Below are 18875 nucleotides of genomic sequence, written 5' to 3'. Positions count from 1 at the left end.
ACAATTAACTATGAATTTTAAAAGATGGCGATACAATTTGGGGGGCTGCTTACCCCGCCGGGCATGTTTAGTGGTGATGCCACAGCGAAGAAATCCCATCTATTCTCTTCCTGACATATTCGACTGAGTTCCTCCAAGTCGAATAGCTCGCCAACAGGCATTCCCCAACCGGCAATAAGATACTCGTGGAGAAATACGCCAGGAGCATCCATCTGTTCTCCATGGCGTAAATATGATTCCTTGGGTGGATAAACTTCGAAAGATATGGCATCACTTGCCACAGCAGAGAAGCCTGTGTTCCAAATCCATCGTAAAACTTCTTCTGTGCCCTCAACGCCAGCATGGAGAGGGGCTGGGCTCTGTGCGTACGCCAATTTATCCGCCGTTGTCATTTTAGTATCCCATTCCTTTGTGACTCCTATTCGAACGAAGAGAATGTCGCCGTGGCGGAATGTGACATGCTCTTCCTTTGCAATTTCGAGAAGAGTATGCAGTGACACTCCATGATCGGAGAATGTGCTATACTCTATTCCGTGCCGCTCCGCATACGAAACGTAATCGAGAAGCACACCTCGACCACATATTCCTTGTTTTGCCCAATATTGCATTCCAATGCGAGTATTATTCCGATCTTCAATCTCGGCTGAAGTAACACCGCCGTAAAAGAGTCTACGTTTGGGATTTTCTTCCGTGGGAAACGGAGCTGAGAAGTGACGAAGCCCATCCCACTGTGAAGACTGTTGTGGATTAAACACATATATATCATCATATGCTGTGCCATTAAGTAGCGGAACTATATGATGCTGTGCTGGGGCTCGATTAAAATTAGCGACATCAAGCTTTGTGAGGTCCCAATTAAGGGACACACGTCGGCCAGTTTTAATACAAGAGGTAGCAGCAGATGCCACTACATCAGGTGTGAGAAGGACAAGGCGACCCAAACCCTCTTCGGCTGATTCGGATGGAAATGGCCAAACTTGTCGAGGGTTGGGTAGGCAATCGAAGGATAAGAATTCCAGATTGTCAGAATTGTCCGACGCATCGTGCGGCGGCGTAATGGGGTCCATGTTTGGTAGGCAGCTCTTTAAACAAAGCGCCAAGGTGTTTGTTACATATAGCGGGGAAAGCTATGAGAAAGAAAGTTTTCAATTTCAGAATGACATTGAAAGATAGAGTGACAGAAGAATGAAATACAAATAACGGCCACGATTCAATGCTGCTGGTATGGCTGTTTTTTACCCCAGGATATTTGGCTACATCTCCACTTCTCCGCAAATTGGAAAAGGATTATTCGCTTTGAGCTTGAACTATCATGTCTTGTGAAACGAGATGCTCATAGGTATCCACTCCCGTTTTGGCGGAGTGTGCCACCTCATGCGCATAGTCATCGGCGTGCCACCAAACCTTGTAAGTTCAAACATAGCTGGGGAACAGAACCGACGTTTCTCCCTGGAAGGCTCATTTCTAGGTAGTTTCACAGTGGCAATCGCAATTTTAAATTTAGAGTTTCTAGTCGCATAGACTTCTTCATTGGTTGATGTTTGTAGACATAGATACCTGCAACGAGTAAACCGAGACTCTCCTAGGACTTTACAGGCTATCATATGGCCTCCTGAGGACTCTCCTCCATATGAACAACATCCCGTCCTTTCAAGAAAACATCCAGCTCCTTGCGCTCCTCTTCAGGAACATCAGTAACATGCACTGCAACATCATCCCCAAAGCGTGCAGAAATCTCCTCCAAAGATAATTTAGCTGTTTCAGGAAAGAAGAAGTACACTATTGGGATGAAAAAGATGCACCAAATAATGATGACTAGGTAATATTTCCAGCCGACGTTGACCATTCCAATGGGCGCGGTCTGCAAAAGGATAATCGTGCTCGAAAATTGTCCGAAGAGAGAAAAGCCCATACCAATCGGACGGATTTCTGTAGGGAAGATCTCGGCGACATACGTATACATCGTTGTGTCGCACCCAGTCCTTTATTTACACATTAGTGACTACTGCTTATAAATTGAAACTGACTGGAGAACGCCGCATTAAAATTAAACACTTACCCTTGAAACGCAAGATATAAGAAAATAAAGAAAACGCCGGCGGCATTGCCAGCTTTGTTGGATGTACCCGCGAACTGGGCGATACAGGCCGTAAGCCCGCTGGTGGTGATTAAGCAGCCGAATAGACCAACCATAAACATCCAACGACGCGAGTTGACTTTGTCGTGCAGCCAGGCACCCAAAGGGTTGTAAATTAAACCGGCAGTAGTAAGCCAGATAGCTGACAGCAACAGCGGCATGTAGCCAGTTTGGCCCAAGTTGGTGTACAGCAGGACTGAGTAATTGTTCTGCCAAATGAGCGACAAGTGTTGGTAGCGGGGATAGAAAGACTCACAATAATCAGAGGCCCCGCAAATTCGGCTCCCCATTGAGTCAAAAACCCAATAATCATTCTTTTTCGATAGCTCTTCTTCTTAATCACAGCCGTCCAAGGGCCACACCCAATAGCCTTTAGCTTCGCAGTATCGAGGGCAATCTGCGCTCGGATCTGGTAAATTTCTTCTTTGGCTGTCATATTTTCCGGATCATCTGGCGAATTCCTGAGGTTTAATACAACTGTCCACGCTTCTTCCAGTTTTCCTTTTTGTAAAAGCCACCGCGGTGATTCAGGAATCCAAAATGAAGCTATCAACAGTATCAGAGGCCCAAAGCATTGCATGCAAAGAGGGAAACGCCAAGCAAAGTCAGGTCGTTCAGCAGTAGCAAAGTAGCAAGCAAACCCCAGCCAGCTGGAAAGCATATAACCAAAGACAACGAAAATTGCGTGATGACCGACTAGCCAGCCGCGTTTCTCAGGCGGTGCCAGCTCGCTCATATACATGGGGCAGACTGTAACAAGGATGCCAATGCCAGTGCCCGCTAGAAAACGTCCTGCTTGGAACATGCTTCAGAGTACGAAACAGAACAGAGTTAGTCAATAGTTTTGTGGCTTCTGCCATATACCTAGTGATAGCTGTGAATTTGATGCGAATAACTTACCCAATATTGACCGAACCTCCTTGAAGAATGCCTCCCAGGAGAGCAAAGAAGCCTCCAATTTGAATGCATCGCTTCCTGCCCAACGCTGATGCTGCCCACATTATAAATAGGGAGCCGATAGCACCCCCAGCGCTATATATACCATTGGAAGTGGCGATCGTGGAAGTGGTTTTGGTTGCGTAGCCTGGTGTTCCAGCCGGGGGGAGATCAAAGTAGGCATACCATCCTGGCTGGCCGATTGTACTTCCGATGACCGAAGAGCAGTATCCATATGTCTATCGTCTAAGAAACATGTCGAAAATTTGGTTTATTGGGACGACTTACAAGAGATCCAAAAGCAACAGCGACGGTAACTAGACGATTGTAAAGCGTGGCATGTGGGATTGCCATTTTGTTTGATGACAAGACCTAGCTGGACACAATTGCATTCAAACTTGGAGCTTGTTGTGATTGACGTTCATCCGATTGTAATTGTGAGAGATAGAAATACAGAAGAGTTATACAGAGCCCGAGATTCATGGGGGATGCATAGCCTCATTATACTATTCAGCCAGAATCCCAGGCCTGACGCTGTAGGTTCATTGCTCCTTTCACATCATTGTTCGTGTAACTATGGTACAGAAACGCGATGTTACCGCCGGCGGGTCCGCGCGACGCACTGGCCAATATGAAAACGCTAGTTCCGGAGTGTGCCACTTGTGAAAGAGCTGGGGTAAGGGTGGTGGGGCAAACGTGGGGAGACAGCCAGATATTGGTACAGATCGCAGAATCCGGGAGGCTAAGGAATGTGATTCCATATAGCGCTTTACATCTGTCTCAACCTATCTATTAAAATATCCTGGTGGAATGAAGTGTTCATAGTATACTGATGATTCATGAGAGGAAGAAATCCTTCATAATATTATAGGTTATACATTCAATTCCACATATCTCATCGGTGTGTTATCGGTGTTGCAAGCTCTGTTTTAAGATGTTCGGTACTAAGGTACTAGATTTTAGCAGAGCGGTGACCAAATCAGCTCAAAATATTAACGGAAAACGGTAAATAATTGTCATTGAGAGTGCGTCTAGGGCAGTGGGCACATCCGTGATCCAGTTTGCGGCGACTATGAGTTTAGAGGTTCTTGCTGCCCTGGCCTCTGTGGGAATATATGGCAACTTTGTTGAGGGAGCAACGCGGGTGTGGTTAGACATGCGGAATTGATTCCCAGAAATATCCGGCTTGATAATATTATCAACGCCGTGGAAGGACAGGTCCTTTTCGGTCTTGTTCGTTGGTGGCCGGAAATATTCCTAGAGTCACGATGAAATTTGTAACCCTCAGCTTGAGTACTGTCCGTCCACTGGAATGGAGAATTACAGCATCTTCATTGTGGAGCTATACCGCAAAAAAAAAAATGGCTGAAATCGCCTGTAAAGTTCAACTAACGCCAATAAAGCCATTTGTAGCACACCAGTTTGCCTTGGAAGAGGCTAATAGAACTTTTAAGCTGTACAGGTGGACGGCTCCATCATTTAGAAGAACTGTCCTCAGTCTATGGCATTATTTTATAAGCTATTTAGTTATCTTGCCAAATGTTAAATTTTATGAAACAGAGTTCCGAGTAAGTTGAGCATTCCAAATACTTCACATTGCAATGCGTATATTATTCCCATGTACACATATGATCTAGATTTAGCTCAAATAACTCAGTGGTTAATTTTTACCCAAGTATTTCCACCATATACTAATAGTCGCTATATGTTCTCAACTATATAATGGACACGAATATCCGAATTTACTCTATCAGAAATATATCAGCAAGCTCTGGGACTCCGCCAGAAACAGCAACTCTCACTAAACCGGATTCCCCCTCCATTGATATATGCTCTGCAATTTGCAACACAATTTTAGAGTCCCATAGTCCTTCTTTCCAGCTTATTGAACGAAGCAAGGCTATGGATTGTTGTTGAATACAGATGCGGGAGGTGGTTGTGGCTGCAAAATATAGAGGAGCAATTATACCCGTATCGACCAAAAACGTCAATTTGGAATTAGATAATGCTATAATTAGAGTTTCCGATAATTCGTTGATTTTGATGCATTGTGCGTCCAGCGATGATGCAGAGCTGATATCGGCTTTGAGATCAAGCATAAGGGACGTTGTCTGATAATGCAATTCTAGTAACAGGAGCAGCTGTAAATCTCTTGCATTCATATTTTTTGCTTCGCACTTGGAGAAGTCGTCAAAAACTTTCTTCCATTGTGTAAAACGGACCTTCAGTCCTTGGAGTAAGACCTGTCTCGATGTCGCGTGGTTATCAAGCTTCAGCCACGGCAGATGTAAGGTTGAAGACTTCGTCGTTAGTATGTAGAACAGACGAATTTCGATGGATTCTAGGGATGTTTGGGCATTGCGAAGACTAGAAAATGACATTGGCAGGCCAAAGTTATTATCCAATGTCTTAACGTCAGCAGTCGCGGCTAAGTATGGCTGCCGAGAATCTAGAAATGTTGTAGCCTGCATATCCAAGCGTCGAAATATCTCTGAAATGTCTTCTCGAATCTGGTGGTCAATGAAAGACTTGGCTTCTTTTGTTCGCCAATCTTTTATAATTTTCAAGCCGTTTTGTAGGTGAAAGAGCGCCATTTTATAATCATCTCGTGCGCTTTCAAAAGCGACAAATAGTATGCAGCAGGTCAAGGCGAATTCAATAGGGTGGGAAGATGGCGCCAGTCGTAAGTATTTGATAGACCTGTTATAATGTTGAAGGATGAGCTTATCGGATGCCAGCACGCTTTTTGAGCTACCATCAAGATGCTCATAAAGCGCGCTAAGAGAAAGCACCGCATGGAGCACTGCTGGCGAAGCCTCGCTGAATTGGAGGATCGTCTCGTTCCAAAATCTGGACTGGTTGTTGAAGCCTGTCAGATAGCGCAATGCATTGTGACGAAAATACTCAAAATGCCGATATTCATCTCTAGTTTGAAGAGCTCCATATGATATATGAGATAAATAACCTGCACTATGGCTATAGTGGTTGCGCAGAGGCTTGCTATAACCAAGCCCTTCACAGAGGCGGCCAGTTTTCCCGCATCGCACACAAATCGGCTTTGTTTCGTCACACTTTACATGCCGAACTCTGTATTAATCTTAGGTTAGCACCCCTTTATCGTATGTAAGATGAAAATAATCGCTCAACGCATACTTGCATGTGTAACAGCCCCTCTTAGATTTGGAGCCCTTTGCTCGATGTTTCTTTTCAATTGCTGGCTCTCCTTTACTCATGTTTTTTTGTATTAATTTTCGGATAGTAATCCTAGTTATGGAGTAAAGGGGTTTAAGAAGAAAACACCAAGCATCTCTCCATTATTATTTTAGAAGGCTTAGTTTCAGGGGCTTTCACGGGCTTGCGTTGACAATGCGTAATGTGGCGCAGCCCAACGGCCAATTGAGCCCAAAACTGTAAAAGCTAAACCACCTAGGTTACGGTGCTTGTTGGAACGACCAATGTCCGATTTGGCTCGGCAGAGAGTGAGATCTTTAAAACAGGCCAAGATGTGTATATCTTAATTATTCCTAGCTATTGACTGGTATGTTGGGATAACAAGGCGCCCTGTACTTGTTACAGTTTTGCGCAATTGTAAGAGAAGCTACGCTAAACCCTCGCCAGCTGTTCACTAGCAAGAAACTAACTGGAATAGTTAAAGCTGTCCTGATGGCTGCCTCAGTTTAGAGATAGTGGGTTTCTACAAGCTCCACTACGGCATCTAGATTCGTAGGCTCGTAAAATATCATGCTAAACACGTGACTTCATCTGAGAGAAGGATTCAAGAGCCACCTCGTAAGCGCCTAAAACGTAACCGTGCAATGCGATCTATATATGGATCGCAAAACTGCAGGACAAAGACAGCACGAGCAATACATTTTTTTTTTACTTCGTACCCCACAAAAAGGTTCTATTTATAATCTGTTAGCTGATAGAATTTACGTATCGACCGAGTCGAATACTTACAGTCGTAAAAATGGTCGATTTACACGTGACACTATGGCTATGTAAAATATCGAAAGGGGCTTGAGCAGACTTATATATAATGAGTTCATCATCTAAGACGGCTGAATGAACAATATAAAGCTCATATTTTGCGACTTTCTTCTTTTTAAAGTTAATAGACTGTAGCTTTCCTGTACAAACGATGTGCAGTATGATGAGCCTGTCAGTCATCCAGCAGCCGATGTTATCATTTGGCAAAACGATTTTATACTCCTCCCCTGCAGCTTCTATTCTCTCATGTTTTTGGCTCTTTTTCTGTGGAACCTTTGTCTTTGACGCTATTCACTTTTTTTTCCACAAGTTTTCTAAGTCGAGATTTCGCTTCTTACGACTAATTGGAAAATTGCATGAAGTACACCATTACTACTTCCACAGGCGCCTCCAATTCAATAATTATTACCTCTGGCATAACATATGTTTTGAGCTTCCACTAGAACTAGCATGTCAAGTCCTTGGATCATGGCTAGGGTGGTTAATTTTAAAACGCATTGCTATTCTTGGTTCTAGTGTCGTATCTGAACGCCTGCTTCATGGTGTTTTCGCTATAGAGGCAGCTAGGATTATGGTCGTGGCCATGCTTAGTGGGCGAGATTCCAATCACAAAACCTATAGCACTGTACCGAAAAATCCTCACAAGTTTATTGTTGGCCCAGAATACCATGCCCTCCATCACGTGGACCCGGCAGCATATATGAGCTCAACATTTTATCTTTTCGACTGGATTTTCGGTACCGCATACACACTGAAATCTCGACGGATTGCATTGACTGGCGCATCTGGAGCTTTTGGAAAAGCTATAATAAGAGAGCTACAAGCTGAGTCGGTAGCTTGCATTCAACAGCTCAAATTTGGAGTAGACTGGACTTATAATAATTACGACGCAGCGATACCGACCCTTGTTAATACGGATATTTTGATTCTAGCTCATGGGTCAAAAGAGCAAGACGCTCTGAAGGCTAACTTTGAATCGGCTGTTCAACTTATTTCTCTATTTAAAAAGCATCGAAAAAGCGACCCAAGCCAGGTAGATCTTCTTCCTGAGATTTGGTATGTCGGTAGCGAGATTGAGCTACATCCAACTTTTGGTTTTCAAAATCTTCAGCCATATTCTTCTTCTAAACGCGCCTTTCTTCCGTATGCGCGCAAATTATATGACGATGACTCTATTATCTATCGCCATATTGTCCCAGCGGCCTTTCAATCCACTATGGGCTCGGCAATCCTCTCAGCAGAATGGGCAGCTCGAAGAGCAATGTGGTGGATCCGTAGGGGTGCAAGATTTATCCCTGTAACATACACGGGAATCGCATACCTGCATTACATCAAGTTTATGTTTTTTACCAAGAAGCTTTAATCGGCGGTGATTACTGCGACTTCAAACATAAACAAGTGTGTTACTATATACTGCCCTCTCATTGCTTTTAACACTTCATATCAAACTATATTTTATCTGTGGACTATTCTTCGATCTCTCTCGGTCATATCGATAGGCTATAAAAATCATTTTATTCGCTGCATATAATTTAACCACAAGATATGTTTAATAGACTTACTTGATCACCATGTAAAAATAAATAAACAATATGCGCGCTATGCTTTAAAAATAAGAGATATAACAATCCTAAAACGGAACAGTCAAAATATTTTAACATGGAGCTACAGTATACGCACTCTAAACTCTTTACAGCGTGCAAAGCCAAATTTTGATCAAGGTCGCGGATGACATTGTAACTGAATATGCCAGTTTCAACATTGCTGGTTCGTATATATTTACGAACACTTCCCTTAGACCTAACGTAAACCATGTAACAGCAATAACTAAAGTTTTTCCCGGTACGCCACTTGACGGCAAATATCAGTTCATATTACACTAAACTATCCTATAAGCGGCCATTTACCAATACAGCTGGTGTGATCTCAGTAACCCGGGAGATGGGAAACAGGCAGAATGACACATTACCCACCACATAGAGCCATTTTTCACTCTTTCATCATTTGGTGTATCAAATACATCATCAAACCACAGTACGCTTTTCAAAAGCTGCAGAACATTACTCCAATCCGACACTCTGTGTCTTTTCAATGACATGCCTAAAGCGCAGAAAAACCAGGCCTCATCAGGTTCTCCCTGAAGTCCAAATCCAGCCATATAGAGAACCCATATTTGTAATATCCAGGCCTCGCCGACCCAGTCACCCATTAGATACTCATGATTTGCCGTAATATAGTCTTTTAATCTGCCAGCTAAGATACCGGTGTACGAGGGTACTATGCCTAGGGAACGCCGTACGTAATTAAGGTAGAGTAGCAGTCCTAGCCGGCAAGCCTCCTGCATGAGATATTCCGCATATACGAAGCCGGCTGGTGGCCGCCACGAAAGAAACGTATGCACCACTGGATTTACCCAGGCGCCACAGGCATCCATGCTGCGGATGCAAAAAGCTGCATCCTGATGCTTATGTGGATCATATGCACAGAAGGAGAAGACTGCTACAATTTCATACGCGTTTAACCATTCTGAATGTTGAATTCGCGATGAATGATTCCACATGCGGAGGACGCCATCTATATGTGTGCGCACATTTGTAGAAGCCAAAGGTAATACAGCAAATTCTTCCCATTGTCGTGGTGATGAATAGCAGGGAGAGCGGTCAAACACGCACGCACCACGAAGTTCACACCTATTTAGATCAGCAAAACAGCCTGAACTTCACAGGTAAAGTGGTCTGCTAACCAACTAATTGTTACTCTCAGCTCCTCATTGTGTTCAAGCGCACCAATCCCCCCTGCCTGGCTGACCAAATGCTGAAGACCTTGGTGATGTGTAATCCACATATCTCTATTGCCTCGAAGCTCCTATGCGTTGTACAGTTAGTCTGAAGCCTTCAGGATATGGCAGAGGGCTTTGAACATATATTGCATGCCTCATAGACCAATAATCCCGTAATTGCACTTATAGCATCTTCCATGTACTTTCTCCCTGTAGCCTGTAGCGCTTTTTGTAGGGAAGACAGTGCTTTCACATGAAATCTCATGGAATCATAGCTTTCGACAGCTTTCCGAGTTCCTGATCTAGCCATTGTCTCGTATAGAGCAGAATTGGCTAGGATCTGGAACATTGTTGACGCATATCGCAGTCCGAGAGTGAACCAGGCGTCCCGTAGATGTATTTGGGCTCCGCCATTCCCGCTATTACGGAACACTGCCATCGCCTTGAATAAGCATATAAATAGCTATTGAACGTGCAGGGAGAGTGTACCATCTGACAGAAGCTGGCGTCCTCTTGAGTCGTTCTCTAGCTGCACCCCGATTGGTAGCTTCATGTGAGATGCAAAATGAGAGAGAGTTGCCCAGCGTCGAGAAAGCCACCATGTCGGCTGTGGCTGACACAATTCCATGGCAAGGTCGAAACGTGTGACCATCTTCGGTTTTCGACGTGATTTTCCCACGTCCTTCATTGCATGCTGCCGAATTATTCGTATCTGCTCCGAAGAGCGCAGGTGGTAGCCGTGGGAGAGGTTGACGAATGCGAATTTGTTACCATATTCCTTTTCCTCATTATGTACGGGCGAAATGTAACTCTTACCATCGTCCCATACTATGACATGAGACATGGTGGCAGTCTACTCATCTAACAGCCTCATGCCAACTGTGTCGATGTCTCTGAGGCTGATTCAAAACATGCTGATTATTATTCCAGTTTGGTAGGAAGGCAGCTCCGACTTCAGCCTTCTGTGTCGTCAATCTGGAATCTCGGATGCTTACTAATGAGAAACGTATAATAATGACAAATGTCCAACGTACCACAGAGACCAATGATTGTTCATTGTACCCTAAGCATTTCTGGAAGAGGTTAGATAATGAAAGCGCCTTCAGTAGAAATTCTGGTCTCAACCTCAAGAAGAAGGAGATGATTGTTCAGCTACCTATGCCCGCTAAACGGTGAGTAACGATGACTAACTTACTTAGTGTAGCTGACCAAGCTAGGCGGTAGATAAGGCCCCCAATTGGCCCACGAAGCTTAATTTATAAGCCTTGCAGCATAGGATTTCTATTCATTAGTGTAATTATTACCTTGTACTAACATATGAATGAAGGGATTATGAAAACATCTAGCTGCTTTAACACAACATAACAACATAACATTTTTGGTCTCGTAGTACGCTAACTCTTCTGGGCATTTGGAATTATCCAATGAGCAAGCTTGCGCAGCACAACTACCTCGAACTGAACTTCGACATTTCGTTCTAAATTGGGGGGATGTATTGAACGAATAATCCATGTTTCGCCTCTTCCGTTCTTGGCTAATTGGCTCGTCGGGCTTTGAGTTCGTAGAGTATGACGATTTTAGTATACCCGATTTCTCTGTGAGGGCATGGCTGCAATTACTACCATATAGCTATCCGGCAAATGAGATGGCAAAAGTGCTGCTACTGTCAGAAGCTAAAATTGCCAGTTTATGAGGCCCAAAATTAGCTATGTATCTTCATGTTGCTGTATAAAGGCAGGCCTGGTGGTGCTATTGTCCTTGTTGGAGGTCTTTTTTAATCGACTATTTTTGCAGCTAATTCGAGACAGAACTTGTCTCACCAAAAGAAATAAATGTAGCTTTTGGAAATCCTCATTTCTAATCGTAGGCATTATGACAGATAGCAATAACACTAAGCATACCTATTGTTTCAACTGAGAGATCAGACCAGACCACAGTAGGCGGGCAGTATGAGAAAAGCGGATAGAGCTATTTGAAAGCGCTTCACAGTTACATAAATAGAAACTTGCTGCAGGAAAAATGTCTGCCAAAGATTTTATAGTAATTCCTCAATTATATCTAGGCTAGAGAGCTGCCATTTAAGTGCTGTCATTACAGTGTCAAGACTGCATATGACCAGGAGTACCGGTTCCAACTATGCTTCTGGGGGATCATCCGTGTTACAGCAATGTACTTAACTACCGTATCTATACCCAATAGTTCGCAATTTCTCTCAAATCGTGTAAAAGCGCAGGAGGATTGTCAAGGCCTGGAAAGTGGCCACCAAACTCATGATCTATATGCTTATCAGTCGAGGTTCCTACTACGAATTTAGCCAAAAGGTCCACGCACTATTATACATCACCACATTTCCGATCTTCGCGACGAGAGGTTCAGGCCAAAAGCCAACGTTATATTTGAATGCGCTGAAAAGTAAAGGCGCGTCCGTATGCGCCTTTGTATAAGACGTTTTGAAACCATGTGGATTTTGGAAATAGATGTACACCGATGACAGAAATGACCGTGTCAAATAGTACAGGGACACGGACAAGAGAATTTCCCTGTGGTTTAGGATAGACGGACCGGTGCCTGCCCTTGGATCCGACCCTGCATAAACAGTCAGTTTATTTGCGAATGAAGCGCTCCATTCGCGGCTACAGCGTCACTTACATGAAATGTATTTCTCGCCAATCCACGCCAACTGGCCCATAGGGTTATCTAGAAGAGCCAGGCCAATTGTATTAGGCTAATACTTATCAGCGTTATTTTTTTTCCCAATGAACATGACCTGTATGTTACCTTTGTAGTCTGTTCCAAGAAGTAGGCGTTTCCGGAAGTTGACCAGTCCATAGACCTTTGTTCTTCAAATTCTTGCAATCTAGAATATAGGGTGATATTTTGCGTGTCAAGTTCTGTAGAGTTAAGCGGATAAAATGGGAGCATTGCAAAATGGGCAGCTCGCGTTGATGTGTTAAAGTTGTCATAGAGGCTGTAAGCTGGCGCACAACCCCAATCCGTTCCAAAGGTAGCAAACTGGTCATAACCCAGCACTTCACGCATCAGAGTGTTGAATACACGCGCTGTATCATCTACAGTCCAGTTTGCAGGTGGCGGCGATGAAAAAGTGAATCCTGGTAACGAAGGACTCACCACATGAAATGAGACAGGTCGTCCCTTGGATGTCTTACTCTTTTCTGTAAGTTCATCAACAATAGGTAAGAACTCCAAAAATGACCCTGGCCAGCCATGGTTGAGCAAGAGAGGAATGGCATCTTTGTCAGAGGCTCGCTGGTGAATGTAGTGAATTGTTAACCCTTCAATCTCGACAGTGAAATGGTTGTATCTGGTTGATATCAGCAGATTGTACTGACAGATCTGAAACCGTCATGTCTTACTTATTCAGGGCCGCTTCCTCATGTTCCCAATTAAAATCTTCCAACCATTGGGTACGTAAATTCTCTAGCACATCGAGAGCAATGCCACTAGAATTACCGAGCCCCGAATACTCTGAGTTGGACGGTAGACGTGTCTCTTTCACCAGATCCACCATTCTCGGAACTCCAGCTGAGAGATTGATAGTGAATTTCTTAGGAACAAAGCCATTGTTCGTGAGGCCACTGCCTAGAACGATGCTTGCGACGACTAGAAAAGATGTAATCTGCCTCTCTAACATTGTCGATTGTATAATGCGTTTGTTGTGAAGATCTAAAATTGATTCCGACACGATGCTGGTGAGGCAGATTTTATATTCTTGATGAGTAGTCACCCTCAGACGCCACGGGTCAGATTGTTGCTACGAAATGCATCGTGTTAGGGGGATCGTTCCAGACTCTATCCAACCTGAGGTTCAAGTGATTACCAATGGTGATATCAAATCTACAGGCTTCGTAATGCAAAATAGGTGGGACCACATCCCTAGATTGGCATAGATCTACCTGGCTCACCGACCTCTCCCGTCGTCTGCCCACTTTAGATACATCCAAACAAAGATCTAGGACTTGGTCGACAGAGCTCACTGCCACTGCTACTATGCCAAAAATGCGCAAACTGGCATTTTGTTCCTTGGTTGCGAATTTTGCATTCAGCCCAGAAAAGGATGAAGCGTCAGATAAGACTGTGAATTGTCACCAGCCTGGGTGCATTTGATAGAGATTGGTGCTAAATCACCACACTACGAATGGCCGCTGTCTGAGCATTTTGATGTGATAGTTGTATTGAATAGACTCTTTCATCCTAGCCACCGTCAAGCACAATCCTAGTCTATTTGACTGGAGCATTATTAACCACGTAATAGCATGTATAGTGACTTACAGTATGGCCATGAAGCGAAAGTTTTATAGTTCTGGGGGGGGGGGGGGGGGGGAAACAGGTTATAAATCGTGGCCAGAACCTATTCCAATTCTGGAATCGTAGCCACACGAACCGGTCTTGGATGCACAACTCATTTCTGCATGGATCGCTTTGCATGTTCTCAAAGTCCGAAATTGTACTTCCCCTCTGCCGTTCCGCTTTTTCCGTCAATACTTTAGATAATGCGGGCTGCCAGTTGCGCAAGTCCACAGTAAACCGGAGCAACCCAAGCCGTTAGCGCGTCGATTAGCGACACAAGGCTGTATAGATGCGCCGTCGCCCGAAGTGAGAGCCAAAAGAAGGCCCTGCATGGGCATGGATAAGATGGCGAACAGGAGCATTGTGATGGCATATGCACATGGTTTCGACGCGGGGTTTCCCTTTATGCACCAGTATAACATGCATTCTGGTCTATTCCCGCATTATTGGCACAGACTCCACCTGCAACAAGTTCGCATCCGATCTGCCTCCGCAACACCCAGGTACATGTTCGTGTTCAAGGCAACGAGAATGACAAAGGGATGCAGCGCAGTAGAGCTCTCTGGCAGGAGAATCAGAAATACCACTTCTATCATCGATCGACAGGGGTATTGAGAGGCAGGTGACACAGCAGAGGGAGAACGAAGGCGATAAGAACAAAGATGATTACTTCCAGCTGGCGACAGAGCTCCACAGGCCTAAGCGTGCGCGTCTTGCCCATTGTTGCCGCCAACCGGAAAATCTAAAAGATGATGCATTTTTCGGCATCCGTGTCAAAGCTGCCGAAGTTATGATGCCTCTCTGCGGAAAACAAGGAATAGCTGATAGAGAATATAGGCTAGCGCTTCTGTAAATGGGGAGTCACCTGAGACCGACCGACTCCCCCTCAATGAACCCATAATGGCAAACTCAATACAGTTGGGAAGACACCATAGTGTCGAGATATGTCGCAGGCTAAATACATCTAAATATATCGACTGTCTAACCATACAAGGGATGCTTATTACTAGTCTCGTGCGAAATACACGTCGTTGTACTGTATAGGGGCGCTCACGAAGTCTAAGTCGAAAGTGATATCTACTGTGCGTCCGGCGCTACCTGATGTCAAATCAAGCAGGGGCCCCACAACACCGATCCAAGGTCACAGAGCGGAGGCATCAAAGCCGAGTGGTGTGTATGTGGCCCGGGGACGGATCTCAACCCTCAATTAGGAACGTAGTACTTGAGATTTATTTGGATTACGATGCCACTATGATAAATCTTCTGAAATAGGCAACTCACTGCACTTAGACTCGGTATGCAGTCTGGGCTTGTAAGGTAGTTATGAAGATGAGGCGGATGCTGAGAAGCATATAAAAGGTGCACAATGGACATTATTCAAAGCTTTCCGAATCATTATCCTCACGCAATTATTACACTCGGAAAAGCTTGAGGGTTTTAGTTTTTCAATTTAGTTGGCATACATCTACACTATAGAGTGTTCAACGATCCTGTCCGATCAAGATAATTTCAAAAAAAGATCCAAATCTAGGTGTGCACTTCTTAGACACTTCACGCTTAGTTCAAATTTATGATTTCCCCAATAGGATTATTGGCAGTGGATAGAAGTGTTACTGACACGTCTCAAATAGAACACAAAAGTCGTCTTCTACTTCAACTTAAAAAGTTTCCCAGCTCGATTACTACTTCGCAATGTCCGTAGCACCCCCTCCACAAGGCTTAAGCAGCAATTTCAACTACTTCCTTGCGGACGGAGGTAATGCTATTACTGGGCTCAACGTTGAGATAACTTTCGCCGAGCCACTTATCTCTGCCTCCAACGGCTTTGGCTTTCAACTCAACGGTTATGCTCGTAAGCAACTCTGAGCCTTGCTCTTGCACTTCCCTGTTCCCATTTCCCTACTCCAATTCACTGCACAAGCTACTAAAGCTTTCTTTCATAAATGATTCTAACTCTTATATGTTTATAGAGGAGCTTCCCGGTGCACCAAGCACTACTCCCAACTGGCAGCAATATGTAGTCTTCACGCAGCCTGGCGACCGTACTCTTTATGGCATTATTGATAACTGGAAGGGAACCGTTCCTGCTCGCACGGATGCCCAGATTATCAATGACGAGTCCGTAATTACCACCCTGTCCAAGGCAAATCAGATACCCGCTGGTGCTACAATTAATATTGCTCCTAAATTTGATTCTCACAATGTTATAACTGGTATTACTTACATATATACTCCTCCGGGTGGCCAGGCTGTTTCTACATCTGTAACTTTGACCGACCTCGAAGTCTTCGGCACTCGTCAGAAGATCACCTCTGCGTATGAATCTCCGATCTCCGCATTAACGCTTAACATTGTGGGCGACTACAATGGAAATGACGGCGTTTTTACCTCGGGCTCGGGTACTATCGTCTACAGTGCCGCTCAACCTCTGACTGTGCTTACCACCGAACCGAGTTACACCGCGTTCCAAGATGGTACTGGAGAGACGGCCAACACCGTCTATGGCAAATTACCTGTGTCAGATAGTACCAAAATCACTCAGACTTGGGGCATTTCCCCAGAAGGACTACCGAATTTCGGACCAGCCGTCGGCCACAAATTACCAATTCCGCCCAGCGGCAAGCAGTAAAGAAGACACAGATTGCTTGCTAAATCTCCGCCGTAGTGTGCTCATGAATGAAGGTAATTCTGCCAAGATACCTTTTTGATTCAAAATCTGACACCTATTGCAGAAGAGTACGAGCAGTTAAACAAGCTTTAAGAGGATAACAATTACCATCGAAGAGAAAGAGTAATGTCTGGGAGGAACATTAGGATTGTCTGAGAGTCAGCATGTTAATGTAAAGTAAAAGGCATTTATGTGTAGCTACGATGCATTTCTTGGATAAAGCATATAAGTTAAGCGAATATAGTCGAGTCCAAGCCACCTTACACCTCATTCAATTTCTCAATGAAGTCCGATGGAAAGGTTGGTAAATAATACCGACGCATTTCGGAGGCAAAGATTGTAGGTAGGGGCAATAGTGGCAATCCCCTTTCTTGAGCCAATGTATTCTGTCAAACAACTCTCTCCAGCGAGTGAGGAGGCTATTGCTTTCTACTTATCAGTACCAATACTCCTCAACAGTATAACCCTGGCGGTTCTTTGGCAGTTCATTCCGTACTAACCTAAATCCAATCTTCTGATTTGTAGTCAGTAACGGTCCACATGGTGCCATCTAGAATGCAGCACCGGCATAAGTACAAGTAAAATGTCAATTGAGCTCACGGGATCATACGATAGATGTTTACTCAAATGCACAGCCATGCACTCTTAAACAGCATAGAGGAAAAATGTCTTCGCAAGTAGTCTATTAATAACCAAAATTTCAATTAGATAAGAAATGCAATCCCCATCAATATTTATTTAAAACAGTTGCCGCCATTACAGGCAGTAATTCATATACTACGTCTCTAATCGTATTGTTTTATGTCTTTAAAGTCTACTAAAATAAAAAATTGAGTTCATATTTTAAAGATATATAATATACTTTAAGTTTACACACAATTATATCACAATATCTCATGTAGTAACCTGACGTCTTATATTACATAGTTATCGCTACATTTGCTCTCTTTAGTCGCTGTAACCTCTCTATAGCACGGGGTGTGGCTCTCCATCTTTAGCAATAGCCGCTATCATGCCCTGCAAGTAGCATTAATTTAGACAACTGAACACTTTTTAGGATACTTTGAAGTTGAACGCCTACAGTAAGCCTATGCTCTTACACATCAGTCTTCACGATCCCGCTGACGACCCTAATAGAAATTTGAGTCTGTTTGCCTACTAGGGCGCCAATGGGATGGTAATGCCAACTGCTAAGGATCCAAACACCAGTACTACTAATTCTGAGACTTTGAAATCCAGTATTATCTGGTTTAACGCTAGTCATCAAAGCGCTGGCGAAGTCGTTGCCGTTATGTAATACTGCCTCGTCTCAAATGTCCTACTGTCATGTGAACTGAGCGAGAAAACGTCAATTGATATGTATTGCAATGGCATACTCATCGACATCTGTACCAGGAAAATTCTGAACAGACAGCCGTCAATTTGCTAAACCGGGCCCGAAATGATCTGAAGAGTGTAGTCTAAGGCAGCCCTCACCTCTCGCAAATCTGTGGATTGAATAACACGGCAGATTCACCATTGGTGTGGCCATCAATGCCAGACTCAGTGGCAAATCTGGCAGCTCTTGCACGAGTTCAAAGCGCTGTGAAGACCTGAGTCCGGGTAATTGCGTTGCTGCGGTCTCGGATTTCTCAGCTACATCAAGTCCTCCCCTTCATGATTATTAGCGGCCTTTGGCAAGATCTAGCCTCTAACTACAGCATTGATAAGCAGCTGAGAAGCAATCCATGTCATTAACAGGGACACCTGTGCTTGTAGGGCTAAGGAGTGCGGCACTCCATATAGGTTCCAAATAGAATCCTATGTAGCCAATTCAATACTTCCCTATATTTACAAGGCAGATATTCCCTCTTCTACTATGCTGGAATTGTCCTAATCGACAATGGAGCTCTGCTCCGCCATGAGGATGAATTGAATAAACGAGGCAGGATCGAAGAGCAAATTGGTTTCATAGTCGGTAGACAAGCCGCAACAACGGCGATGGTGAGTTCAAGGAATGACCACTTCGCGGCGCCTACGTTGTCCCAGGTCGGATCTTTAGAGGATGCTGCGTTCTT

At 44.2% G+C, this 18875-nt stretch overlaps 7 protein-coding genes across 7 annotated transcripts; 2 read left to right on the top strand and 5 right to left on the bottom strand.

Annotated features, from left to right (window-relative positions):
* Positions 1-17: 17 nt before the first annotated feature.
* Positions 18-1067, bottom strand: GGI43DRAFT_428206 (uncharacterized protein; the record flags this gene model as incomplete). Its single annotated transcript, XM_083208924.1, has 1 exon — positions 18-1067. The coding sequence occupies one exon, from the start codon at positions 1065-1067 to the stop codon at positions 18-20; it is 1050 nt and encodes a 349-aa protein (XP_083059416.1).
* A 405-nt stretch (positions 1068-1472) lies between these two features.
* On the bottom strand, positions 1473-3641 carry GGI43DRAFT_407758 (general substrate transporter). Its single transcript, XM_083206273.1, has 5 exons — positions 3362-3641; positions 3038-3312; positions 2394-2943; positions 2060-2346; positions 1473-1982 (listed from the first exon to the last, which is right to left on the bottom strand). The coding sequence occupies exons 1-5, from the start codon at positions 3425-3427 to the stop codon at positions 1601-1603; spliced, it is 1560 nt and encodes a 519-aa protein (XP_083059415.1). The 5' UTR covers positions 3428-3641; the 3' UTR covers positions 1473-1600.
* Positions 3642-4699: 1058 nt separating this feature from the next.
* Positions 4700-6631, bottom strand: GGI43DRAFT_407756 (Zn(II)2Cys6 transcription factor). The gene is made up of 2 exons (XM_083206272.1): positions 6227-6631; positions 4700-6160 (listed from the first exon to the last, which is right to left on the bottom strand). Exons 1-2 carry the CDS (start codon positions 6304-6306, stop codon positions 4816-4818), a joined length of 1425 nt encoding a protein of 474 aa, XP_083059414.1. The 5' UTR covers positions 6307-6631; the 3' UTR covers positions 4700-4815.
* Positions 6632-7646: 1015 nt separating this feature from the next.
* On the top strand, positions 7647-8639 carry GGI43DRAFT_428204 (uncharacterized protein; the record flags this gene model as incomplete). The annotated part of the gene is made up of 1 exon (XM_083208923.1): positions 7647-8639. The coding sequence occupies one exon, from the start codon at positions 7647-7649 to the stop codon at positions 8424-8426; it is 780 nt and encodes a 259-aa protein (XP_083059413.1). The 3' UTR covers positions 8427-8639.
* Positions 8640-10222: 1583 nt separating this feature from the next.
* On the bottom strand, positions 10223-10686 carry GGI43DRAFT_428202 (uncharacterized protein; the record flags this gene model as incomplete). Its single annotated transcript, XM_083208922.1, has 1 exon — positions 10223-10686. The coding sequence occupies one exon, from the start codon at positions 10684-10686 to the stop codon at positions 10306-10308; it is 381 nt and encodes a 126-aa protein (XP_083059412.1). The 3' UTR covers positions 10223-10305.
* A 1283-nt stretch (positions 10687-11969) lies between these two features.
* Positions 11970-13673, bottom strand: GGI43DRAFT_428200 (Alpha/Beta hydrolase protein). Its single transcript, XM_083208921.1, has 5 exons — positions 13217-13673; positions 12621-13164; positions 12492-12567; positions 12174-12428; positions 11970-12117 (listed from the first exon to the last, which is right to left on the bottom strand). The coding sequence occupies exons 1-5, from the start codon at positions 13492-13494 to the stop codon at positions 12029-12031; spliced, it is 1242 nt and encodes a 413-aa protein (XP_083059411.1). The 5' UTR covers positions 13495-13673; the 3' UTR covers positions 11970-12028.
* A 2017-nt stretch (positions 13674-15690) lies between these two features.
* GGI43DRAFT_77902 (uncharacterized protein) lies at positions 15691-16895 on the top strand. Its single transcript, XM_083210296.1, has 3 exons — positions 15691-16002; positions 16121-16832; positions 16883-16895. The coding sequence occupies exons 1-2, from the start codon at positions 15843-15845 to the stop codon at positions 16777-16779; spliced, it is 819 nt and encodes a 272-aa protein (XP_083059410.1). The 5' UTR covers positions 15691-15842; the 3' UTR covers positions 16780-16832; positions 16883-16895.
* The last annotated feature ends 1980 nt before the right edge of the window (positions 16896-18875 follow it).

This window comes from Trichoderma evansii (assembly GCF_050947405.1).
Source record: "Trichoderma evansii strain SZMC 28006 chromosome Unknown GGI43scaffold_13, whole genome shotgun sequence".
Taxonomy (NCBI): Eukaryota; Fungi; Ascomycota; class Sordariomycetes; order Hypocreales; family Hypocreaceae; genus Trichoderma; species Trichoderma evansii.
This window is presented reverse-complemented; position numbering and strand designations above follow the sequence as displayed.

Bases quoted from the DNA above. Each gene is read 5' to 3' on its own strand.
- GGI43DRAFT_407756 (XM_083206272.1), bottom strand. From the start codon at position 6,306: ATGAGTAAAGGAGAGCCAGCAATTGAAAAGAAACATCGAGCAAAGGGC. The intron at 6,161-6,226 runs GTATGCGTTGAG...AGATTAATACAG, and splicing joins AGGGGCTGTTACACATGCAA to AGTTCGGCATGTAAAGTGTG.
- GGI43DRAFT_407758 (XM_083206273.1), bottom strand. From the start codon at position 3,427: ATGGCAATCCCACATGCCACGCTTTACAATCGTCTAGTTACCGTCGCT. The intron at 3,313-3,361 runs GTAAGTCGTCCC...CTTAGACGATAG, and splicing joins CTGTTGCTTTTGGATCTCTT to ACATATGGATACTGCTCTTC. The intron at 2,944-3,037 runs GTAAGTTATTCG...CGTACTCTGAAG, and splicing joins GGAGGTTCGGTCAATATTGG to CATGTTCCAAGCAGGACGTT.
- GGI43DRAFT_428200 (XM_083208921.1), bottom strand. From the start codon at position 13,494: ATGTTAGAGAGGCAGATTACATCTTTTCTAGTCGTCGCAAGCATCGTT. The intron at 13,165-13,216 runs GTAAGACATGAC...GATATCAACCAG, and splicing joins GAGGAAGCGGCCCTGAATAA to ATACAACCATTTCACTGTCG. The intron at 12,568-12,620 runs GTAACATACAGG...GATAAGTATTAG, and splicing joins TCTTGGAACAGACTACAAAG to CCTAATACAATTGGCCTGGC.
- GGI43DRAFT_77902 (XM_083210296.1), top strand. From the start codon at position 15,843: ATGTCCGTAGCACCCCCTCCACAAGGCTTAAGCAGCAATTTCAACTAC. The intron at 16,003-16,120 runs GTAAGCAACTCT...ATATGTTTATAG, and splicing joins TCAACTCAACGGTTATGCTC to AGGAGCTTCCCGGTGCACCA.